We start from the raw sequence: 20,126 nt of genomic DNA on the forward strand, positions 1-20,126 counted from the left end.
GACTGCAGCCTAAGTGGTTTTAATTTTCTCGGGTCTCTCAGCTCTTGGTCTGTTCCTCAAGTTCAGTTCTATTCGGGTATGATCTAAACGTTTCACTGGTTCAATGAACTTTAATCGTCCGAGCGGCGAGCATCATTATGGTAAAACAAAATTGAAATTATATTTGGGAGTTCTGGTATTAGAAATCATAAAGTTACAGTACTTAAAACGTTATTTTTGGTGTTTTGCCGTTGTGGCTCAAGAACTGACGTAACACCTAAACGTGCTAACCGAACACAAAAATCCTTGAAGAGCCGAACTGAACCAAAAACGATCGTAAATAAACCTTATGCAGTTATAATCCAGTCGTCGTCGCTGTGTGTCGACTGTCGGACATGCAGAGATGAGATTAGTAAGGGACATGTCGTGCACCATATATGGACAATAGTGTTGTTTTGGTTATTACTCGGTTTATGTTGTTGTTATTTATGTCGCATCGTCACATGTCGTAATCATGAACCAAATCCTGATGATATTGCCCGATGTGGATGCGACACAATTATTAGATTAATTTAAACTTGCACGTTATCAATCTGTAGGTGTTAAAATGTCTAGTATATGTCCACGTACTAGCGTCAGTTTGCTCTCTTTTTAATTCCCACCGTCAGTGTCACGTCAGCGTGTAAAAAGTACTTTGTACTTTGTTGCGGTAGCCGGGCGCAGGACACGACTCACACGACGATGACAAGGTATACAAGTACGACGACTCCTCGAACAGTATATACGTATAGTTAAATTTTTGGAAGCATAATTAAGCTATTAAGGTGACAGACGGATGGAGGACGGGGGATGATAAATGACAGCGACAGAATTGTAAATAGATAACAAATAGCGGATCGTCCGTGACTGCGTCGCCGTTCGCCGTCAACCTCTCTACCTCCTCCTCTACAAGTACACGAACAGCGGACACCGAAGAGAGTAGGTACACGCGTAGAGAGCGTCTGTGCCGTGTGGGTGTACATGTGCCTATACATAAGTATATTGAGAAGTAAGAAGAAGTGAGAGAGGCGGGATAGTTTTTCTCACCGACTGCTGCCTCCGACTCCGAGGGGAGGTGAGGCGCGGTCACTCTCTCTCTTTCTCGAAGTGCGTGCAGTGCTGTACATCCATCCTTACATGTGTGTTCGTGCATGTATTAATGTGTTTTTTCGGAGCAAGCAATGGCAACCCAGCCAACCTCATATTTTCTGTTGATGTGTTAACTGTTAAGTGTCTTCTTTTGTTATTATTATCCTCTTCTGAAGAAGTTCGTTTGTCTGTGTTCTGTGTGCGGTGTTTTTTCAAGAAGTAACACGAGCTTGTGCTTCTATGGGTAGATGTAGCCGCTGGGCGTACACCACCTCAATGGTCCAGGAGATGTGGCCGGTGGCTATTATCGACGTCGTCACCGTTGGCATTTTTTTCCCCCCCAGCTGACTGATGGGTTAGTTAATACTTTTTGTTTACTTTTTTGTCCATTTAAAGAGTTTTGAGAGCGATTTTTCTAGATAATTTGATTTATTGGAGCAATGTTGAATATAAACCTCATGATAGTCAAGTGTTGCTCTCTTTCTGGTGCTGTCCAAGTGCTGACTCTCGTGCTCAACTTTTTCATTTGTTTCTAGTCACTTTAGACAAATTATATGTTTGGCTTTTTATTTGATTTGCAATGACTGTACAGATAATTTGCTCCTTTCGTCAATATGAATTATTACCTTGGAGTTTTGCAGGCAACAGTCTAGCTTACAAGAATTTGTGTTCCTATAAACTAGATCATTGTGTTATCAAAAAGCCATTGCAAATTTTTTTTTTTTTTTTTTATGAAAGCCTAAATAGCATACTCAAAATATTTTTATTTTGTTTTTTATTTAAAACAAAACATTCTTATTTATGTGTTACTTTTTTTGCATTATAATTATTCAAGTAAATTAACTGATTGCAAAAAATCTCTTATCAGACTTTACATTAGATGTATTTTAGGTGGCCCCGTAATATGACAGATATTTTTACAATGCTTTGATAGCACCTCTCACCAAGAGAGAAAGTTCAAGGGACCAAGTGAATGATGAGTCTTCCCTTGGCTTTATATTTGAAATTAGCCAAAAGTTAATCATGTTGAACACTTCAACATCAATTATTGTTTAAGGTAAGCAATGTTCAAACTTATTAATCTAATGAGGCTTTGATTTTAGGTTAAAGATTTAAGTATTTTTCTGCTGATGAAAACTTATGAAATTAAAGGGGTTTAAGTGAAAATCTTGAGATTTCAGATTTAACAAGTACATTTAGCCATATGCCTCCAGCTGGGCTATCAGCAAGAGGCTTGTCTACCTTAATGGACCCTGGACAACCAGATGCTCGTCTTCGGAGCGAGCGTTACTTATTGTATTCAGAAAATGGCTCGACACAATCGAACTCTTCCAATATGGGAAATTTCTCACCAAGGTACCACAGCAGAACGAACAATCAGTCAATTGGGTGAATAGCATAGAAACACCACCTCTTAGTTAATAATCCTGCTGTTACACTTTGTCATTTATGTTTTTTCAAGCTTTTTACTTAAGAAATCAAATTATTTATAATGAAAGTACAAGTGTACAAATGTAAAAGCAACATACATTGATTGATTGCGCATTAATTACGACACTGTTACCAGCAGGATTTTAATGCTTGACTTCTCATACTGTGAGCAAAATTTTTTCATTCACTTAATTGTATGCAGCTACAGGTCATGTATTTGATTGCAATTGAACCTTTGAAAGAACAGTTCGTTACATATTTGCTTTAGTCACATTAACAGAAGCTTTATCAATAGCATAATCATACAAGCTTACTTAGTTGCACAATTTCGAAATGTCCATGGCAAGAAACAAAAAATTACTTTTGCTCGCAGAATTGTTAAAGTCTTCCTCTTCAAACTAACAGATCCGTATGATTGTTTTTGGTCATCAACACCAGTAGTCAAAATTATTGCTACACGAGAACATCAAGCAACATGTCGGACAGTAGTGTGTCCGACACCCACAGCGGAGGCACTGCTCGGACACTATCACAACAAACCAGCCCATCGCACGGGACTCTATCGTCCCATTCGCGACAGGACAGCTCGACTTTATTCACTGCCCTTTACGATTATGTGGCAAAAGGCGAAGACGAGTTGTCGTTGCAGCCAGGTGAGATGGTCGAGGTTTTGTCCAAGGACTCGAAAATCTCGGGTGATGAAGGCTGGTGGACAGGGAAGATTCGTGGCAAAGTTGGTATTTTCCCCGCAAATTTCGTCGCTCTCGCCGAGACGATCGACAGGGTATCCTCAGTAATAGAGCAGGTCCAGCCTGTGGAGATTGACTTTAAGGAACTCAAGCTCGAGGAGGTCATTGGCGTCGGTGGATTCGGTAAAGTCTATCGGTAAGTCATTAATTTTTATACACTCTTAGTTTCGAATTCAAATGCAACGAGCGACTAATAAATGAGAATACATTTTTCAGGGGTTTTTGGAATAAAAAAGAAGTAGCAGTGAAGGCAGCGCGACAGGATCCGGATGAAGAGCCTAGTATGACGTTGCAAAACGTCCGACAGGAAGCGAAACTCTTTTGGCTCTTGGAGCACGAAAACATAGTGCAGCTTGAAGGTGTTTGCCTAAAAATGCCGAATATGTGCCTGGTAATGGAGTATGCTCGAGGCGGAAGTTTAAATAGGGTACTCAGTGGCAGAAAAATCAGGCCCGACGTGCTTGTAGACTGGGCAATACAAATTGCCCGCGGTATGGACTACTTGCACAACAAAGCACCCATCGGTCTCATACACAGGGATCTTAAAAGCTCAAACGGTGAGTGTAAATATGATACTCTTTCTAACAAGATTAAAATTTATCTTTTTTGGACGTTACCTTTAAACGAAGTTTGAATGTCTATTTACAGTGTTGTTAAGCGAGCCGATAGAGAATGATGATTTTCAATACAAAACGTTGAAAATCACGGATTTTGGATTAGCGAGGGAAGTGTACAAAACAACGCGGATGTCAGCAGCTGGCACTTATGCCTGGATGGCGCCTGAAGTCATTAAAAAAAGTACATTCAGCAAAGCTAGCGATGTATGGAGGTAAACAACAACAAAATTATACGAAATTGCAAATGAATATTCAAAGATGTGCAATTTAATTACATCATCGTTCTTATTGTAGTTACGGCGTACTTTTGTGGGAGCTTTTAACCGGAGAAACACCGTACAAAGGAATTGACGCGTTAGCCGTAGCGTACGGAGTAGCTGTAAATAAATTAACATTACCAATTCCATCGACTTGCCCGCATTCGTGGAGGTGTCTTATGGAAGGTAAATTATTCCTACAAAAATTACGTGTACACGGTTTGCTAATAAAAATCTAAATTTTGACTTTATCAATTGCAGCTTGTTGGGCTTCGGATAGTCACGGGAGGCCTGGATTCGCGGAAATTCTAGTTGCCTTGGATGAAGTGAGGAGTGCGTTTGCGGCTACACCTCACGAATCATTTCACACGATGCAAGAAGATTGGAGACAAGAAATCGAACAGGTTCTTCATGGTTTGCGCATGAAAGAAAAGGTACGGTGAAATTTGCCATAGAATTTTTCGTTTAAAATCTGCGTGAAAAATATTTTTTTTTAATAAGTACAAGTACGGAAATTTTAACGACTGTCATTTTTCCAAATGCAAATGCAAAGGAATGCCGATCGCTCGAAGAGGTAAGAGATTGGCACATAAATGTTGAGTGAAAAATGTAGAGTGGGATTTTAAGTTTCGCAATATTATTAACACCTGCATCAACTTTATTTAATACACCACAAGCTATTATGAGTTTTGTTATTTTTACACTGATCATGCATGTAGACTGATCTCGTTTATGTGTTTTACAAGTGCTTTAAAATTTATTCACGAATTTAACTCAATATTTGAAATTTGCCATTACTGTAAGACACAAAAAAAGCCCCAATAAAATTATTTGTACAAAACACCATTCGTTTTTTCTGTTAAATTGATAATGTCGTTAAGAAGTTGTATGTATGTATTGAAAGTGAATTTTTGTGTATTTTTGTGTTATAGGAATTGCGCAGCAGAGAAGAAGAACTAACAAAAGCCCAAGTGCAGCAAAGGGAGCATGAAGAAAATCTTAGGCAACGCGAACAAGAGCTCGCTGCTCGGGAAATCGAGCTCCTAGAGCGCGAGCTTGCCATGATGATAATTCAGCAACAAAACACTCCTACGCCCAACGAGCGACGCGGAAAGTTCAAAAAGTCAAAGTTAAAATTGAACAAAAAGGAGCCAGGAAGTAAAATTAGCGCACCTTCGGGTAAAAAAAAAAAATTTACGTCATTAAAATTTAATGCTGTAGATGGTGGTGATAATATCTTACGTTTGGAATTGATTTTCAGATTTCAGGCACACGATAACGGTACAACATACTGCCCCCGATCGAGTGAAAAGTCGGAACCCCTCGCGATCGAACAGCCCACCAGGCTCGCCAAGTATTCCACGGTTACGAGCAATAGCCTGTAAGCATAAAATGGCCGATAAAATCGTTAATTTGATACACACTTTTACAAATAGAAACCAAGCACAGCCATGAAGTGAGGGTCATTGCTTGTTGAAGCTAAAATTTATCAAATTAAAATGCTGACAACAGGTGATGTCTCCATCACAGCGACGGCAGAGTAAAGTATTTTGTCGTCTTTCTTTTACTACAATTTTTACATACTACTAGTTATTTTATTTTTTTATTTTTTTTTATAAGTATTCATCTCAACAGCAGTAATTTTATGCTTAGTAGATGTGATTGGATTGAGTCTGACGTATATAAATTTTGTATCAATAGTCTGTATTTTAAGTGGCATGATGTAAAAATTTAGATTCGTTTTTTTTTCTTTTATTGTTATATGATTTTTCTTCCTTCTGTACCACTTATGTCATGATTTTCAAATGCAATTGTTTCACGAACAATTTTCGTAGTGTAGCTTGTGATTTTACACGTAAATCTTTGCATACAAGTAGAAAATTGATGAATTTCGCTCATTTTTTCATGATTGAGCGTTTATTAGTAACATATATTTGATTATTTGGTATTTATTTTGAATATTTTTGTTTATGTATCTATCATTCGTTTTTGTTTTTTATTACTATGAATTACCTTTTTTGTATGTAAATTGCAAAATTATTTTAATTGTAAGTAGAATAAATTCGATTGATTTATATACTTTTACTTTTGAATAAGTTGTCATTCGCAGATCACGAATTAAAAAAATATTATCTCGATGTCAATCGGCAAGTATGGAACTCTGAAATGCAAAGACTGCTTGCAGAATCATTCTATCACCGTAAAAGCCAGCAAAGCGATCGCATCACTAAGCAAGTTTTTTACAGTCCGTTTTGACTAGTTTTTTTTTTTTTTTTTTCTCTCTTCACAATTTTTAATTACACACCAGCACCAACAAACAAATGAACAAACAAAAAGATACAAAAGAAAAAAAAAAGACACCTAAAGTAGTCTATGCAGTATAGTCTCCAGTGTCGTTTTGTTTTGTTTTCTGTTCTCTTTTGTTCCGGTCGTCACGCTCGCACACCTTTTTATATCACCCTCGAATCCAAAACCACGTTTTTAATTCCAAAAAAAAAAAAACAACAACAACTCCTGAATCTCCAAAACGTCCCGATGACAACCACAACAGTACCAGCCGATGGAGTAAAGGGTAAGACGTGGGGTCCGTCGACCTTGCACCAGCGCGAGCGCGGCGCCATAATCTCGAACCCGAGCTCGGCCGCAGGCTGCCCGGGTGGCATCACTGGGGTCGCCGGTTGCACCAGTGCGACCGTAGTCGGTGGCAAGCGCTGGTCCCGCTCGGCGCCCGACCTCGAGAAAGCACCCCTACGCACAGCCCTGCTGGTCGCCGCAGTCGCTGGTCACCCCCAGCTTCAGCAACAACTCCAGCACCACCAGTCAACCGCGGCACAGCACCTACGGCACCATCACCACCACCACCACCACCACCACCATCAGCAACAACATCATCAGCAGCAGCAGCAGCAGCAGCAACAGGAAATAGGTAACGTGCGCGAGGCGCGTAAGCTCTACTCATCGGCGAGCGACCTCGTCGACGCGTTGTCATCCGATGCTCTAGGTAGCGATTTCGTCATCGTGGCTAGGCCGACCGGTAGTGGCGACGCGAGCCAACAGCCCACCAATAACGACAATAATCTATTGTATAACGACGAGCCGGACGGCGACGAGTACGACGACGATAACGACTCGACCTCGTCGGGCTTCGTGGTCGGCTGCGTGCGCAAGACCAAGAGGCGCGAGCGTAGCAAGTCCAAGGACTCGGGGTCCTACGCGCCCAACCGAGCCAAGCGAGCCGCTGCCGTCGCCTCGAATGGTAGCGCCAACCTCAGCAATAGTTGTAGCAATAATAACACGGGCAAGCGTAGGGACAGCTCAGAGTCGAGGCTCACCTCGCTCGCCGACTTCTTCCGCTCGCCCTCGGGTTCGCGCAAAAGTTCGCTCAACAACGAGCGGAAGAACTCGGCCGGCGTGACGATACGCATCAACGACTCGGACGGCCTCGAGTCGAGCCCCGAGAACTCGATAGTCGCGCACCACAAGTCCCGCCTGTCCAAGAGCCCCCTCAGGGTGCTCAATCGAATCAGAGCCTGGGGCAGCAGGGACGCCTTGGACGACCAAAAGACCGGCCCAGCCAAGGTCGAGTACAGCGCCCTCCAGGATAGCGCGAGGCCGGCAGTCCAGCAGCAGCCGAGCTCCCAGACGCCCAGCTTCCTGGCCGCGAACTCGCGCGAGGGCATCGACTTTGAGAACCTCGAGTCCGGGCTGTGCAATCACCTCGAAGCCACGGCCGAGCAGTCGAGCTGTGGTGGAGGTACCAGTCCAGGGGAGCCAGCTACGTTGAAGCTGTTCCAGGAGTTGGATCACCTCGGGGGTGCAACCACGGCAGGGGCCATGACCTTCAGCGACAACGAGCCGGGCTACGGCAGCGACGCCGATACGGACGGGCTCATCGATGAGGACGACAGATCGAAGGCCGACGAGGAAGAGAGACGGGCCAACGTGGACGCGAGGACGATCACGGGTAATTGGCGGGCCAACGAGCCCGGTGGGAACAACAACAACAACCAGCGGCATCAGAATCACGGTAGCACCCTTATACTGAGGTTCGCCAAGCCCAAGGTACACGAGGCCAAGAAGTTCTTTCGAAAGAATTACGGCAGCGCGCTCAAGAAGAACTGAGGGCTCACGTCTCTGTCTCTCTGCCCGCTCTCTGGATTTTTGCTTTTCTGATGCTGTCGAGTGCGCCGAGTTGTCGGACTCTTTCATTCTAACTGTGCAATTTTTTTTTCCCCCCCTCCACTAATAGGATGGATTACCAGTTGTAGTTCCGATAAAAATTCCGTAGGCGATTTTAGTGCTGTACTCGCTTCTCCCCTGGAAAATTTAATCTTATGCGATGGTCGTGTGGATATTTATTTATTGATATTAATTATTTATTTAATTGAACAAAGTGTCGGTAGTGGAGCGATTGGGGGATATCGTCGCCTGGGGTACTGTGTTTTACTGCCTTAAATATTTTTTATATATATTTTCTTCCAGATCCGTATGTTTTGGGTAGATCAAAGAATCGAATGAAAAATTGTTGTTTTTTTGTACATTTGCAATTAATGAAATTCATCTCGTTTATGCAAAATAATTTATGATCGAATAAACAAATTAATGGATAAAAATGGTAAATAATTTAGGCGATTTTTTAAATAGTAAGAAAGGGATGGTTTACACCGTTTTAATTCACAGAGCATTGCAGAAGACATTGCCAAAGGCTACAATTAATTTAAAAATGCTTGATGCATTTTCAAAGATCTGATTATCTTTGTTTTTGATGAATTAATTGCAAAGGCAAATTTTTGTTTCTGTTTGGATCTTAAATATTTATAAATTAATTCAAAAATTCTTAGTCACAGTCAGAAAGTTACAAAACAAAAAAATCGTTCATGCTGAATGATAAAAAAAAATCTAATTCCTAGAGTAGACATTAATGTTATTCTTAAGACTCTTCGCACGAATTCCATTAAATCATATACTCGTAAAAATTCCGAATTTATGCTTTTGCAATAAAATATTACAGGTACCAGTGTAATGAAAAAAAAAAAAAAAAAAAATTATTAAAATTAAGAAAAAAATTATAGTAGCTTGTTTTTGATACATTTCGTTTCGTAAACCAATCGATTTTTTTTATTTAACCAGGCCTTCCTGAGAAGAACATCTACGTTCCCCGTAAGTCGTAATTAACGTTAAGCTGCATTTTATTTCTTCATGTTAGCTTATGATACGTTAGAGCCACGTTAATATTGTGCATTTTCGAAGACGATAAATAATTTTTTATGTTGACGGAGAAGCCTCCGGTCGTACCCGATTATTTTGGTTGGTAATTTTCATGACTTTTTCATTTTAATTGTTAAATTTTTTTTTTTCGATCTGTGAGTTATTGAATAAATAAAATTTTTAGGATAAGTAATTTAATTAAACGCGATCAGAGGCACCTCTGCTGTTTATGTGATTAGGTTACACGTTAGTGCATGCCCATGTGTGGAAGGAAAGTTTTTTCCGTTAATTCCTTCCACTCCATTTCCGTTGTTGCCTGTTTGTGTCTTCCTGCCGGGTCACCGGATTTTTATTTCTCTCACAAAAATTAAAAATAATACCGTACATGAATTCTTTTTTTTTTCACGGCAATTGTTACAACATCAAAAAAATATCGATGATGAATAAAGAAGTATATTCCCTCGTTAGTATGCGGAAACCTACTAATGTTTAAAAAAAAAAAAAAAAAAAAAAAAAAGTAGATATATAATAGCGAAAAATCTTTCGAATCACAGTCAATCCGTTATTTCATTAAATGCATTTTTTTCAGCTCCTCGCCCTAACTTGCTTCTTTTTAGTCTAAAATTATATCTATAATTTTATATTCGAAACGTAGAATTTTTTCGTACTAAACAGCTACTTAGTACTATAGCTCAATTTTCTAAAGTTTTATTTAAAAAATTTTGCTTATGCTTAATCCAAGCTTATACAAAATTACCTGGATTAATTTTTTTAAATTTAGTGATTTATAGAGCGAGAACTTCATTCTTTAGCTGCAAAAAAGCAATTTCGGGTACAGGGGCTTGGAAAAATTAAGTTTTTTAAATAACGGACACCTCAATATGCATATTTCAGCAATTAATATGTACAGTTGACACGCTTTTAGCGCAAAGTTTTATTACTTATACAAAAGCTATCAATCACTGTTTATCATTTATTTATTTTTACACGTGTACGCGTTAGGTACAATTAATTCTTATGATTTAAATATCGTAGGGTTAAGATTTTTTAATTATTGCAACAGTTGATACTGAAGAATCGAGGATGCGATGTCATGTCCAAAGACGGAGAAAAAGTTGGAAGTGATTTGCCTTCTTTTTTTTCTTTATCTCTACCTCTCTGTTCTTTCCGTATTTGTATAAATGATTTCGCTGCGTGATTTTTAATATTTTTTTTTTTGTGATGTACTATTTAAACAAACCTTTTTTCGATTATGATTGTAAGTACCGTAAGTTATCTCGTAAGTGATGTATAATAATGGAATATAATTATTTTAGTGCAACAACAATTGTAATAATTTTTTCAGTCGGAAACTCAGTATCTGCGTTCCATTTCCTAATTTTTTCTCTGCTCCTCGACTCTGGTCTGCATAAATAGTTGAATCTACTGATTTCAAACGACAATTTTCTCATCAACTTTTTAATTCGATATAAAAACGACCCCACAGCTTGCCCGTATTGTTTATTCATTAGCCACTGTATTTTAGATTATTGCGTTGGATCAGCGAGCACGTAGTATGTGAGAACGAAAAAAATAATGCAAGTCACCATGCAGTTTGTTAATTATCGTTTCGACCGATACGTCCTGAGCAAAAAAGATTGCAATCAAATAACAATCAAGTAATATTTAACAATAACATACATTTACAAAACATTATTATAGTAATAGTTAATAGTAATAATTGATATTATAATAATAATTATTATTAATAATAATAATAACAACAACGATAACGACAAATGTAATGCAAATCTATCTGGTGTTGGTTCTTTTTTTTTTTTATTATTTTTTTTTATTATTTGTTTGCATTAAGCCCAAGTACGTAACACTAACAGAATAAAAGCAAAGCTAACTATCGAGCTGTCGGACGTCAAAAACATAAAAGAAATCAAATATGTATCTAGAAAAAAAACTTTATAAATAATTGTATTGATGTATCGAGGAAAAAAAGAAGCAAACGATACGATGTAAATGTACATTTTTTCCGATCGCGAAGACGCTCTGGTTGAGAGCCTAAAAATGAAATACAATCGAGTGGAAAGTAAAAAAAAAAAATATATAAATATATTACGATTGCCAAAACACTAAGTGTTCTCGTTATACATATTTATATGTTATTACATAGTATAAACTCACGTACAAGTCGTGCAAGTGCAGTTGAGCGCATTGTGCGAACACTCTTTCTTCTCCTTTTTGTTTTAAACCAATTAGTATACTGCAAAGTGAAAAAAACCGTAATAATTTACTCCACCAAGTCGTCATTTTTATTTTATATAATTATTGCTATAATACACCTGCACATTATACACACCTACACAACTGTATTTAGCGAACATATGAAAAAAAGTGCAAGTAAAGATTTTTTTCAATAAAAGTATTTTTTTGAGTTATATATATATATATATTTGTTGATTTGTTTACTATTATTTTATTTTGTTTGTTTTTTTTTATGTTATACTTTTACGCTCGGCTTATCGCTCGATTCAAGGATCAAATTTCTTCCTAACAGCGATGTCCTAACACGTAATATTATTGGATAAATTAACATACTGGTAACAATAACAAGTCATCAGTAGATCTACTAAACTCTGAAACCAACATATAAGACACGGTTGGACTTGAAGTCAAGGATAAGCGTCGAGCGTAAAAAATAATTACCTCGCATGATTTTCCTTTTCCCTCACGTAGTAATCCTGGATAATTCCTAATCGTTCCCAACCTCTTACCTGTAAGTATCTTTATTTTGTGTTAAATTTTATAACTATTATATTTCGTACACGTACTCATGAATGATCGTAGCTAGTACATAATTAATTCGTTTCAATTTGAATGCTTTGTTTAGTAAATGCTTTTTTTTTTTTTTTAATTCACCTTGTTCTTAATACCGCATGTATTTTTAATTTTATTTCTCCATCCATCAGTGTTTAATAAATTAAAACAAAAAAATTGTAATCGAATATTATTGCTAAATAAATGGTTCACGTGCAAGCAAAAGGCAAATGGCACTAATCATTGCATTGGTCATTGTTTAATTATTTTCGCAGTGAAAATTTGTACTGTATGAATAATCAAACGCAATTAACAAAATGTTCGAAGAAGAAAAAAAAAAAGATTGAATGAGATAAAAGTCTATCATCTATACGAATGAAAATGTCAAAAAGAAATAAATAAGTACCGAGCCGCTCTCTCTCTCCTCTTGTGTCATGCAAAGCCTGCCGACCATTGAAGTCCTTTTAACTTGCCATTTTTTTTTTTTTTTTTTTTTTCCATCTCTCTCGTATACCTTATTTAACTATACATAAATACGCCTGACTGAGCATATTCGATGAACGTCGCATGCGTCTGTGCATATGTTATACTTATATAGATTTTAGATGAGTACGCCTTGACAAAAATAGTGTGATGGTTTGATGCGAAAGCATAGTACGAGTATATTTTTTAACTGGCTCTTAACCGTCGTCACGCAGGTAAGGCAAAATTACATTTTGATAAAAAACTTGAAATATACATATCGATTGACCATTACTGTTGCGGTGTACACTCGACTGGCCCTACAATCCCTACAATGGAAGTTAAAAACAGTTGAGTGTACACTTAAAAAAGGTGCCCTATGGTATCAGGTGGAGAAGTGATAGCAATCAAAAAAAAAAAAACCCGATGGTGTCTCCCTGCACGACAGATTACACGCTGCTGGCGAGCGAGCAGTTGACGAGCGGCGGCGCGAGCATCACCGATTGGGTGTCGTCGACAGCCGGGCCAGCGGCAACCTCGACAGTGTCAACGACGACGAGCCCGAGCGCTATGGAGTACCCACCGAAGCCGGGCCTGACGGGGCCCTACATAATGCCCATGCCGATGCCCATCGGCCCGTACAACGGGATCGAGGTAGCGAGCAAAAAGCCCCGGCTGGGCATCATCGAGCTGGTGATCTGCAACATCGGCGCCATGCTCGCGAGCATCGCCATGGACTTTGACGTGCGGCTGGCCAACGTATCGCCCGTCCACCCCAGGTTGCACGCGAGGCAGTTGACGGCGCACGGGGGAGACGACGAGACTTCGACTACGGGGACCGCGGGGACGTCGAGGTGGTGGTCCGCGCAGTCCGACGCAAACAGGGGCTCGAACTACCTGGGACCGGAGTACGAGTTTAGCTCCACCAGCGGCTACGCGCACAATACGTACCACGGACCGGCCAAGCATTGCAGGTCAGCCAACTTTCCTTTTTTTTTTTTTTTTTTTTCTTTGATTCTTCGCGAGGAGGACCGTGATCGTCTTCGATCCCAAGAGAGTACCGATTTTTTTTTTTTTTTTTTCTCCGTGACGATTCTCAAAGTGCATTTTTCAAGTATTATTTATTTTTGATCTATACACTATTGTTTTTCATACAATATAAATACTTACATTTTTCACACATGATTGGAAAAAAGAAAAGAAAAGAGCTTTAGCAGGTGCCTATATACCCGTTAAATTTTAAACAATAAATTCTACAATGATTTTTATTCGTGCAATTTACAAGGTTTATGTGACGCACGGAGTGAAAATTGTGAAAATTTCAGTTGGAAGATTTGTTTATTTTGATTAATTTAATTCTAACTGGATCGAGGGGCCTTAGGACGATATCCGCCATCAATTTGATATCGCTCGTTCGGTCGATGGGTTCCAAGTAAAAATCGTACAATATCCGCGCGATCAAAGACTTCAATTCCATCACGGCAAATTTTTGGCCTGAAAAATAATGTCAATCGCACAAGAGTCGATGGTTTTTTTTTTAAATTTATTTATTAATCGTACCCACCTATGCAGTTACGCGGTCCCGCGCTAAATGGCACGTACGCAAAGGGATGCCGGTCCTTGCTCCGTTCGAATAAAAATCTGTCGGGGTCGAATTTTTCAGGATCCGCCCAAAAGTTCGGATCCCTGTGCGTATCGTACAAGTGTATCATTATGTGCGAGTCAGCAGGTATGAGCGCGTGTTCTAGAGATGGATATAAAATTACCTAAAATATGTGTAAAAAAAAAAAAAAAAAAAAAAATTTACAAAAAATTGTAAGCTGCAATGCGTTACTCAATTGCAATTCTTCTCTCGTGTAACGGACTAAGGTAGCAACTGGTGGGAACAGCCGAAGGGTTTCTTTGATGCATCTTTCGAGGTAATGAAGGTCCTGCAGGTCCGACATTTTTATCTGCCCGTCGTTTTTATCCAACACCTCGGTGACTTCGGCCCTTGCTAGATCCTGCGGATAAAAAAAAGTTTACCATTTTTCGTGGGTGAAAGATCTTCGTGACGATCGTACCTGGGCCTCTTTGTTTTCAGCCAGTAACAGTAGCGCAAAAGTCATGGCCATCCCAGTGGTGTCGTGAGCCTAAAATTAACAATAAAAAGGATTTTTTTCCCCCCCACAAAGTATATCAGTGCATAAGATTTGATGTTGCGCTTACTTCGAACGTAAAAGTATCGACTTCTTCCTTGACTCCGTTGTAGTCGATCAGACCTTTGTATTCGGCAGCCAGTAGGAGGTCGAGCATCGCCAATCGTTTCTTTTTTCCTGAAACGTCCAATCGATCATCGACAATAATTTTAAATACCTATACTGTTTACAGGTGCACGAACTTACGAACGTCAATTTCGTCCCACGTATCCTTTTCAACGTTTTCGAGGAATTCCTTCAAGTACGTGTTTTCGGTTCGCTTGTGGTAGTCTTTTCGATCTCGTATTACCTACTCAAAGTGCAAAGTATGTATTTAATGAACAAGTAAACTGATCGTGAAAAAGTAAAGATATACTTTGTCCGTGAATCGATGTAATATATTGACGGCGTTCCTCTGGACACGTCCCATTTTCCAAACGAAATTCATCATCCAAGTTGTTATGTAAGGCCGAGGCATCCTTTAATATTTCGTATGAATTTTTTTTTTTTTTTTTTTTCGTTCAATAATATTTTTTACAATCAAATAATACACACACACACACCTGTAAAGAACAACATTGCCCATGTCGTGAACTGCTTTTTTATACTCGTCGACAATTTTACCATCGATCGTATCCAAACCGACACCCATGGCTGATTCTAAAAGTACAATTTTACATGATGTAATTATTTATAACAAACGTTAAAAATTCCATGAGTTCCGCCTTCAATAAAATCAGTACCACATATGATGTTCAAAGTACATTTCGAACAAAATGGCACGAGACTTTTTACGATTTCCTTGTCCTCGTTTTCTTTTTTCAGTTCATCCATGAATTTTTTTCCTTCCTCGTTCGTTATTTCCATGTACTTTTTTAATATGCTAAAATGAAAGGCCGGCGTCAAAATTTTTCTCCTGTGACGCCATTTGCTACCTGATCGGACAATATTTGTGAACGTAAATCACATGAAATATATTTTAAAAAATTATCGCATAAAAAACCGACGAGCCACCTGTACTCGTGAGTAAACCGGTTTTCAGCCAAGGGTGGAGGTACTCGTAGATGTAGCCTTTGTCGATGAATTTTGGACTCGTGAATAAAATTTCCAAATCATCTGGGTGAAGTACACTAATAACGGCTGTTCTACAAAGCCAAAATCGCGTTATAGGATAGTACTTTTTCGTTATTTCTCGACCTACTTTCCAAAATTCATCTAAAAACATTATCATCATTGTACCAATTGAGAAAAATACACAACACACATATTACGCGTCTTTTTTTTATTAGGAAAATATAAAAAAAAAAACACTCACGTAAACAATTAACGTTAAATTTGAGTAAATTTCCGACGAACGGATATGCAAATGGTCCGGGTATTTTACGTAAAATTCGTCCCCTTCTGTTGTAACGGGTTACAACGTGGAAGACCACGGGGCCCGCAAAAAGCAGCAATATCAGATATATTATCATTTTATTATTATTTTACTATCACCATGAACTAGTTGGCAAAATTTGTATCATAACTTTTTTTTTTTTTTTTTTCACACAAGAAATTAAAAATCAGTGGTAGAAACGTTCCAGGAGTCCACGAACAATCTGGCGTAGCCTTGTGTTGTCGTTCGTTTTTATAGGTAACGTTCACAGCTGCGTCTAATTTTCGCGCAGAAAAATCGCAATGTAATTTTCGTGTCTAAAAGAAAACTTAACGTGAGTACCTACGTCATGTACATACCAAATAAAATTTGCAGACTCTATGCAAATCATATAAAATATTTGTCCAAATGTTTATCTCCTCTTTCTCTCTTGCCTTGGAACTTCATGTAAATTAAAGAAAGGCAAATATATATTATATGCTCCAACGTAACATAAAATATTATTATTTTAATGTTTGCTGTTATGACTGTTTTTTATTTAAACATACAAGTTATTTCAAACATTGTTGTTTTTTCATTAAAAGTTACTGTAGCTTTTTTTTACGTTTTTACTTTGTCAATCGCGTACGAAATTGTTTCGTCGGAACGAAGGTTGAAGAGAAGAGCAATTTAGCCCCTGAAACAGTCCGAGGAAAAAGTCCCGAGGCCAAGATACTGATGTTTTGCGTAATTAGACTCGGCAAAACCTTTCTGTTCCTCTAAAGAAAAGTGTAACTTTTTTTTGTTGTGAGCCACAATTTGCTCGTATTTAATTACCAAAACTGTTTGTTTCTTTTTTTTATGTTATTCCTTTTTTTTTTTTTTTTTTTTTTTTTAATACATCACAGCAAATACAAAAAATTTTTACTCAATTTATCGTATACATTAGACGTTTCAAATAAATAATCACTTTAATTTGTTGTAATTAACTTAGTATAAACCTATACTTCGGTGCTGGCATTGTACAATGTCTTTTTATCAGTTTTGTACCTCAAAATATACAAACAGGCTCCAGATGAAAATTTTACAACAATCCAGTGGACAAAAAAACAAATCAATAAATCTGAATATCCGTTTGGCCATATTAATAGCATTACCATGTATTATTATTATTATTGTGGTTCGAAAATAATATGCATTTCAACTGTTGCCATTAATTATTTTTATATTATTATTATTGTACATGTTACATAATAATTATTTCTACGTATACGAAAGAAATACACGCACGCACATAAAAGTTAAAGGCATGAACTTTCTCTCGGATACCCCTACAGAAAAAGTTGGGGCGAGGAAATTATGGTAAATGGTCGGGTTTTTATTAAATAACTGAGATTTGAAGGGCTAAAGTTACAAATCCTTTGATAATAAATAATATTAAGCGCTACACCCAAAAACGACAAAAGCCGTGGCGTTTTTGTGAATTAGTTCCGTGCAGGTATATGTATACAGGTAATGTCAAACAATGGCTCTTTCCAGGCCATTCCTGAGCAGTATGAGCGGCATCCCAGGGGTGCACCCGGCCTCGAACCTCCTGGTGGAGAAGCCCCTCCGTTTCACGGACTCGCCCCAGCACTACCCGTCGAGCACGGCCGGTGGCAGCGCGACGGGCTCCAACGCGCCGACCCCGAGCCCACGCCGCAAAAACTCGACGGCCAGCATGAGCGAGCAAAACTCTTACTCGTCCGAGCTGTCCAGGATCGACAGGCTCGCCCCACCGGCTTACGCCTCCCAATCCGGTTACTCGGATTACGGGCCGCCCGTCTACTCGATACTCCACCCCCAGCACGACTACTTCAGGCCCATCGAGCCCGGTTACCTGGCGCCCTCGGATTACCAGTAGGTTATCCTCAACGTCAATTATATAGCCATCGCATGATATTGTATATCCTCTGAGCGTCGAACCAAATACGTTTTAGCGACCCGATGCTCGAGTGCGCCGAGTTCCCGCACGCCTACGACAATCCGAGCAGCGTCAACAGCCCGGCGCGCACGGCCAACCGGCTGCCCTCGTACACGCACCACCGGACTCCGTCCAACGTGTCCACGGCCAGCACTTCGTCCCAGAGCAACGTCAACCCGAGTTTCAGGCTCGAGGACGAGGCCGATTACTCGTCGCTCTACTCGCCCGGGCACTCGCTGGTCCGTCAAACGACAATACCACCCATCACTGACAATCACCAGGCCATCCGATCTCATACCGATCTCTCTTTTTTTTCCCCCACGCAGGGCTATTACCGGAGCCACCACTCGAGCGCCGCGCCCATGCAGAGCTCGGTCGGCAGCTACGGTAGCTCGATCCTCGCCAACCACGACTACGGCCCCGGTCTCCACTACCTGACCTCCCGGCATCAAAACTCCCACGAAGCGAGCCACCCGAATTCCATCGAACGACCGGCCAACCTCGACATCACCACGAGGCTGCGCTCGAGCCTCAAGCGCTCCAACTACGCGTACGGCTCGCCAAACAGGAGCGCGAGCAGAAACAACTCTGGATCCGGTGGGTGTTGGCAGATTCCCTCCGGGTGACGATGGGCGCTTATAGCGTGACGTTGATTGTTGACAGGCACGCCGACTAATCCAACGCCCCCGGACTCGCTGACTTCCGAGGACTCGAGCTACGTGTCGGCCAAGGATGGCCAGATATCGTTGGGCCGAGTGCGCTTCTCCCCGGTGACGTTCGACCGGGAGCTCCTCCAGACGCCCGTGCAGGAGCTGACCAGTCCGTTGCAGTTGCAGGCAACCTCGCGCGCCAGACTCGCCAACCAAACATCGAGGAACCGCAAGCCCAGCATCACCGAGCTGGACCGGGATTTTTTGTCTTAGCACTGGCTCATCTAAGTCCAAGTGACGACCCGGAATCGTCGTTGCCTTGGTGATACTCGCGCGGTCATTATATGCGTTGCTTTTCATTGCCCGCTATGTATTTCTTCCCCTCTGTGTGTAGGTATGTGTTTCCGGGGTTGCTCGTTGCCGAGCGATTCGAGCTTGTACGTGAGAGAAACCTACCTTTTTCCTTCATTTTTCAAACTTTTTGGGCTGCTGGGAAGTGCCTTAATTTTACGTTGCTAGCGCGTCAAAATAATGTATAATCGGTGTACTTGTCAAGGGCAAAGCTTTTATTGTGGAAAAAAGAAAAAAGATTTGTTGGTATACATATGGATCGTTCGGCAGCGGGCAGAGTTGTTTTGCGTGACGCGTTGCTCGATTATATATACTTACTCCTACTGCCTTTTCTGCGATGGGCTGACGCGTGTAGGGTAGCTGTCGCATATCATCATTCCTTGTGAGGAATTGTGCAACAATTTCCAACATTCCATATTTTTTTTTTTTCCTTTTCCTCGTGGTGGCATTGAGATTCGTGTAGGAATGGCGGGAAATTCCATTTTGGCGATGAGCAAAGAGTCGTGATGGAAACTTTTTACTTGATTGCTCGTCGAACCGTTTACCTGTACTTGCATTTCGATAAGCAATCCTTTGGCATTTTTTAGCTTGTAACTTTTGAAGGGGATTTTTTAGCTTCAATTTCATCGTGATACGACATTCCAGAATTACGTGTGGCTGAGTGTTGATCGAATTGTATATGTGTGGCGAGTCGACTTTTTTCCTTCGCTCGTCTACTTCTTGCATTTGTATGAAAAAAAAAAAAAATAAATAAAAAAAAAAATAATCGTTGTACCTTAGACCACGAAGAAGCGACGTTTTCGCTTTACTGACTTTTATTGTCTCTCTTGTACGTACAAGGGAACATTTTAATCGCATTTTTAATCCCCCCCCCCCCTTACTTTTTCATTGTATGATATTGTACAGTGAACCATGTGTTTGTACATTCGTCAAAGTTGAAATGAATGATATTGAATTTACGTCGAAAACAATAGGCTTCGCATTTTTTTTCG

At 39.9% G+C, this 20,126-nt stretch overlaps 2 protein-coding genes across 5 annotated transcripts; one reads left to right on the forward strand and one right to left on the reverse strand.

Annotated features, from left to right (window-relative positions):
* The first annotated feature begins 368 nt into the window (after positions 1 to 368).
* Positions 369 to 19,161, forward strand: LOC106647832 (mitogen-activated protein kinase kinase kinase 10). Of its 4 annotated transcripts, XM_014364378.3 has the most exons (17): positions 369 to 1,462; positions 1,988 to 2,164; positions 2,289 to 2,496; positions 2,977 to 3,423; positions 3,504 to 3,844; positions 3,936 to 4,116; positions 4,199 to 4,347; positions 4,423 to 4,595; positions 4,715 to 4,735; positions 5,094 to 5,340; positions 5,423 to 5,542; positions 6,713 to 7,087; positions 13,088 to 13,613; positions 17,710 to 18,069; positions 18,150 to 18,372; positions 18,460 to 18,730; positions 18,797 to 19,161. In XM_014364378.3, the coding sequence occupies exons 3-17, from the start codon at positions 2,312 to 2,314 to the stop codon at positions 19,054 to 19,056; spliced, it is 3,879 nt and encodes a 1,292-aa protein (XP_014219864.2). In that variant the 5' UTR covers positions 369 to 1,462; positions 1,988 to 2,164; positions 2,289 to 2,311; the 3' UTR covers positions 19,057 to 19,161. The 4 variants fall into 4 exon arrangements, with proteins under 4 accessions (XP_014219864.2, XP_089451022.1, XP_089451023.1 ...); XM_089594896.1 differs by lacking the exons at positions 4,715 to 4,735; positions 6,713 to 7,087 and having other exon boundaries at positions 1,999 to 2,164; XM_089594897.1 differs by lacking the exons at positions 13,088 to 13,613; positions 17,710 to 18,069; positions 18,150 to 18,372; positions 18,460 to 18,730; positions 18,797 to 19,161 and having other exon boundaries at positions 1,999 to 2,164; positions 2,980 to 3,423; positions 6,713 to 9,858.
* LOC106647834 (cytochrome P450 4C1-like) lies at positions 13,961 to 16,288 on the reverse strand. The gene is made up of 11 exons (XM_014364383.2): positions 16,132 to 16,288; positions 15,831 to 16,031; positions 15,560 to 15,751; positions 15,380 to 15,476; positions 15,193 to 15,295; positions 15,024 to 15,126; positions 14,848 to 14,954; positions 14,703 to 14,771; positions 14,474 to 14,642; positions 14,204 to 14,383; positions 13,961 to 14,133 (listed from the first exon to the last, which is right to left on the reverse strand). Exons 1-11 carry the CDS (start codon positions 16,286 to 16,288, stop codon positions 13,961 to 13,963), a joined length of 1,551 nt encoding a protein of 516 aa, XP_014219869.2.
* Positions 19,162 to 20,126: the final 965 nt, after the last annotated feature.

Source organism: Copidosoma floridanum, unplaced genomic scaffold (assembly GCF_036245765.1).
Source record: "Copidosoma floridanum isolate Cflo_tuat_1 unplaced genomic scaffold, Cflo_Japanese_pri ptg000021l, whole genome shotgun sequence".
Taxonomy (NCBI): Eukaryota; Metazoa; Arthropoda; class Insecta; order Hymenoptera; family Encyrtidae; genus Copidosoma; species Copidosoma floridanum.

What these genes read in the sequence shown, in the direction of transcription:
- LOC106647832 (XM_014364378.3), top strand. Translation starts at nt 2,312, where the DNA reads ATGCCTCCAGCTGGGCTATCAGCAAGAGGCTTGTCTACCTTAATGGAC. An exon ending in GGATCTTAAAAGCTCAAACG is followed by an intron (nt 3,845 to 3,935) that starts GTGAGTGTAAAT and finishes GTCTATTTACAG; the next exon opens with TGTTGTTAAGCGAGCCGATA. An exon ending in ACTCGCCCGGGCACTCGCTG is followed by an intron (nt 18,373 to 18,459) that starts GTCCGTCAAACG and finishes TCCCCCACGCAG; the next exon opens with GGCTATTACCGGAGCCACCA.
- LOC106647834 (XM_014364383.2), bottom strand. Translation starts at nt 16,288, where the DNA reads ATGATAATATATCTGATATTGCTGCTTTTTGCGGGCCCCGTGGTCTTC. An exon ending in TACATCGATTCACGGACAAA is followed by an intron (nt 15,127 to 15,192) that starts GTATATCTTTAC and finishes CACTTTGAGTAG; the next exon opens with GTAATACGAGATCGAAAAGA. An exon ending in TCGATACTTTTACGTTCGAA is followed by an intron (nt 14,772 to 14,847) that starts GTAAGCGCAACA and finishes TGTTAATTTTAG; the next exon opens with GCTCACGACACCACTGGGAT.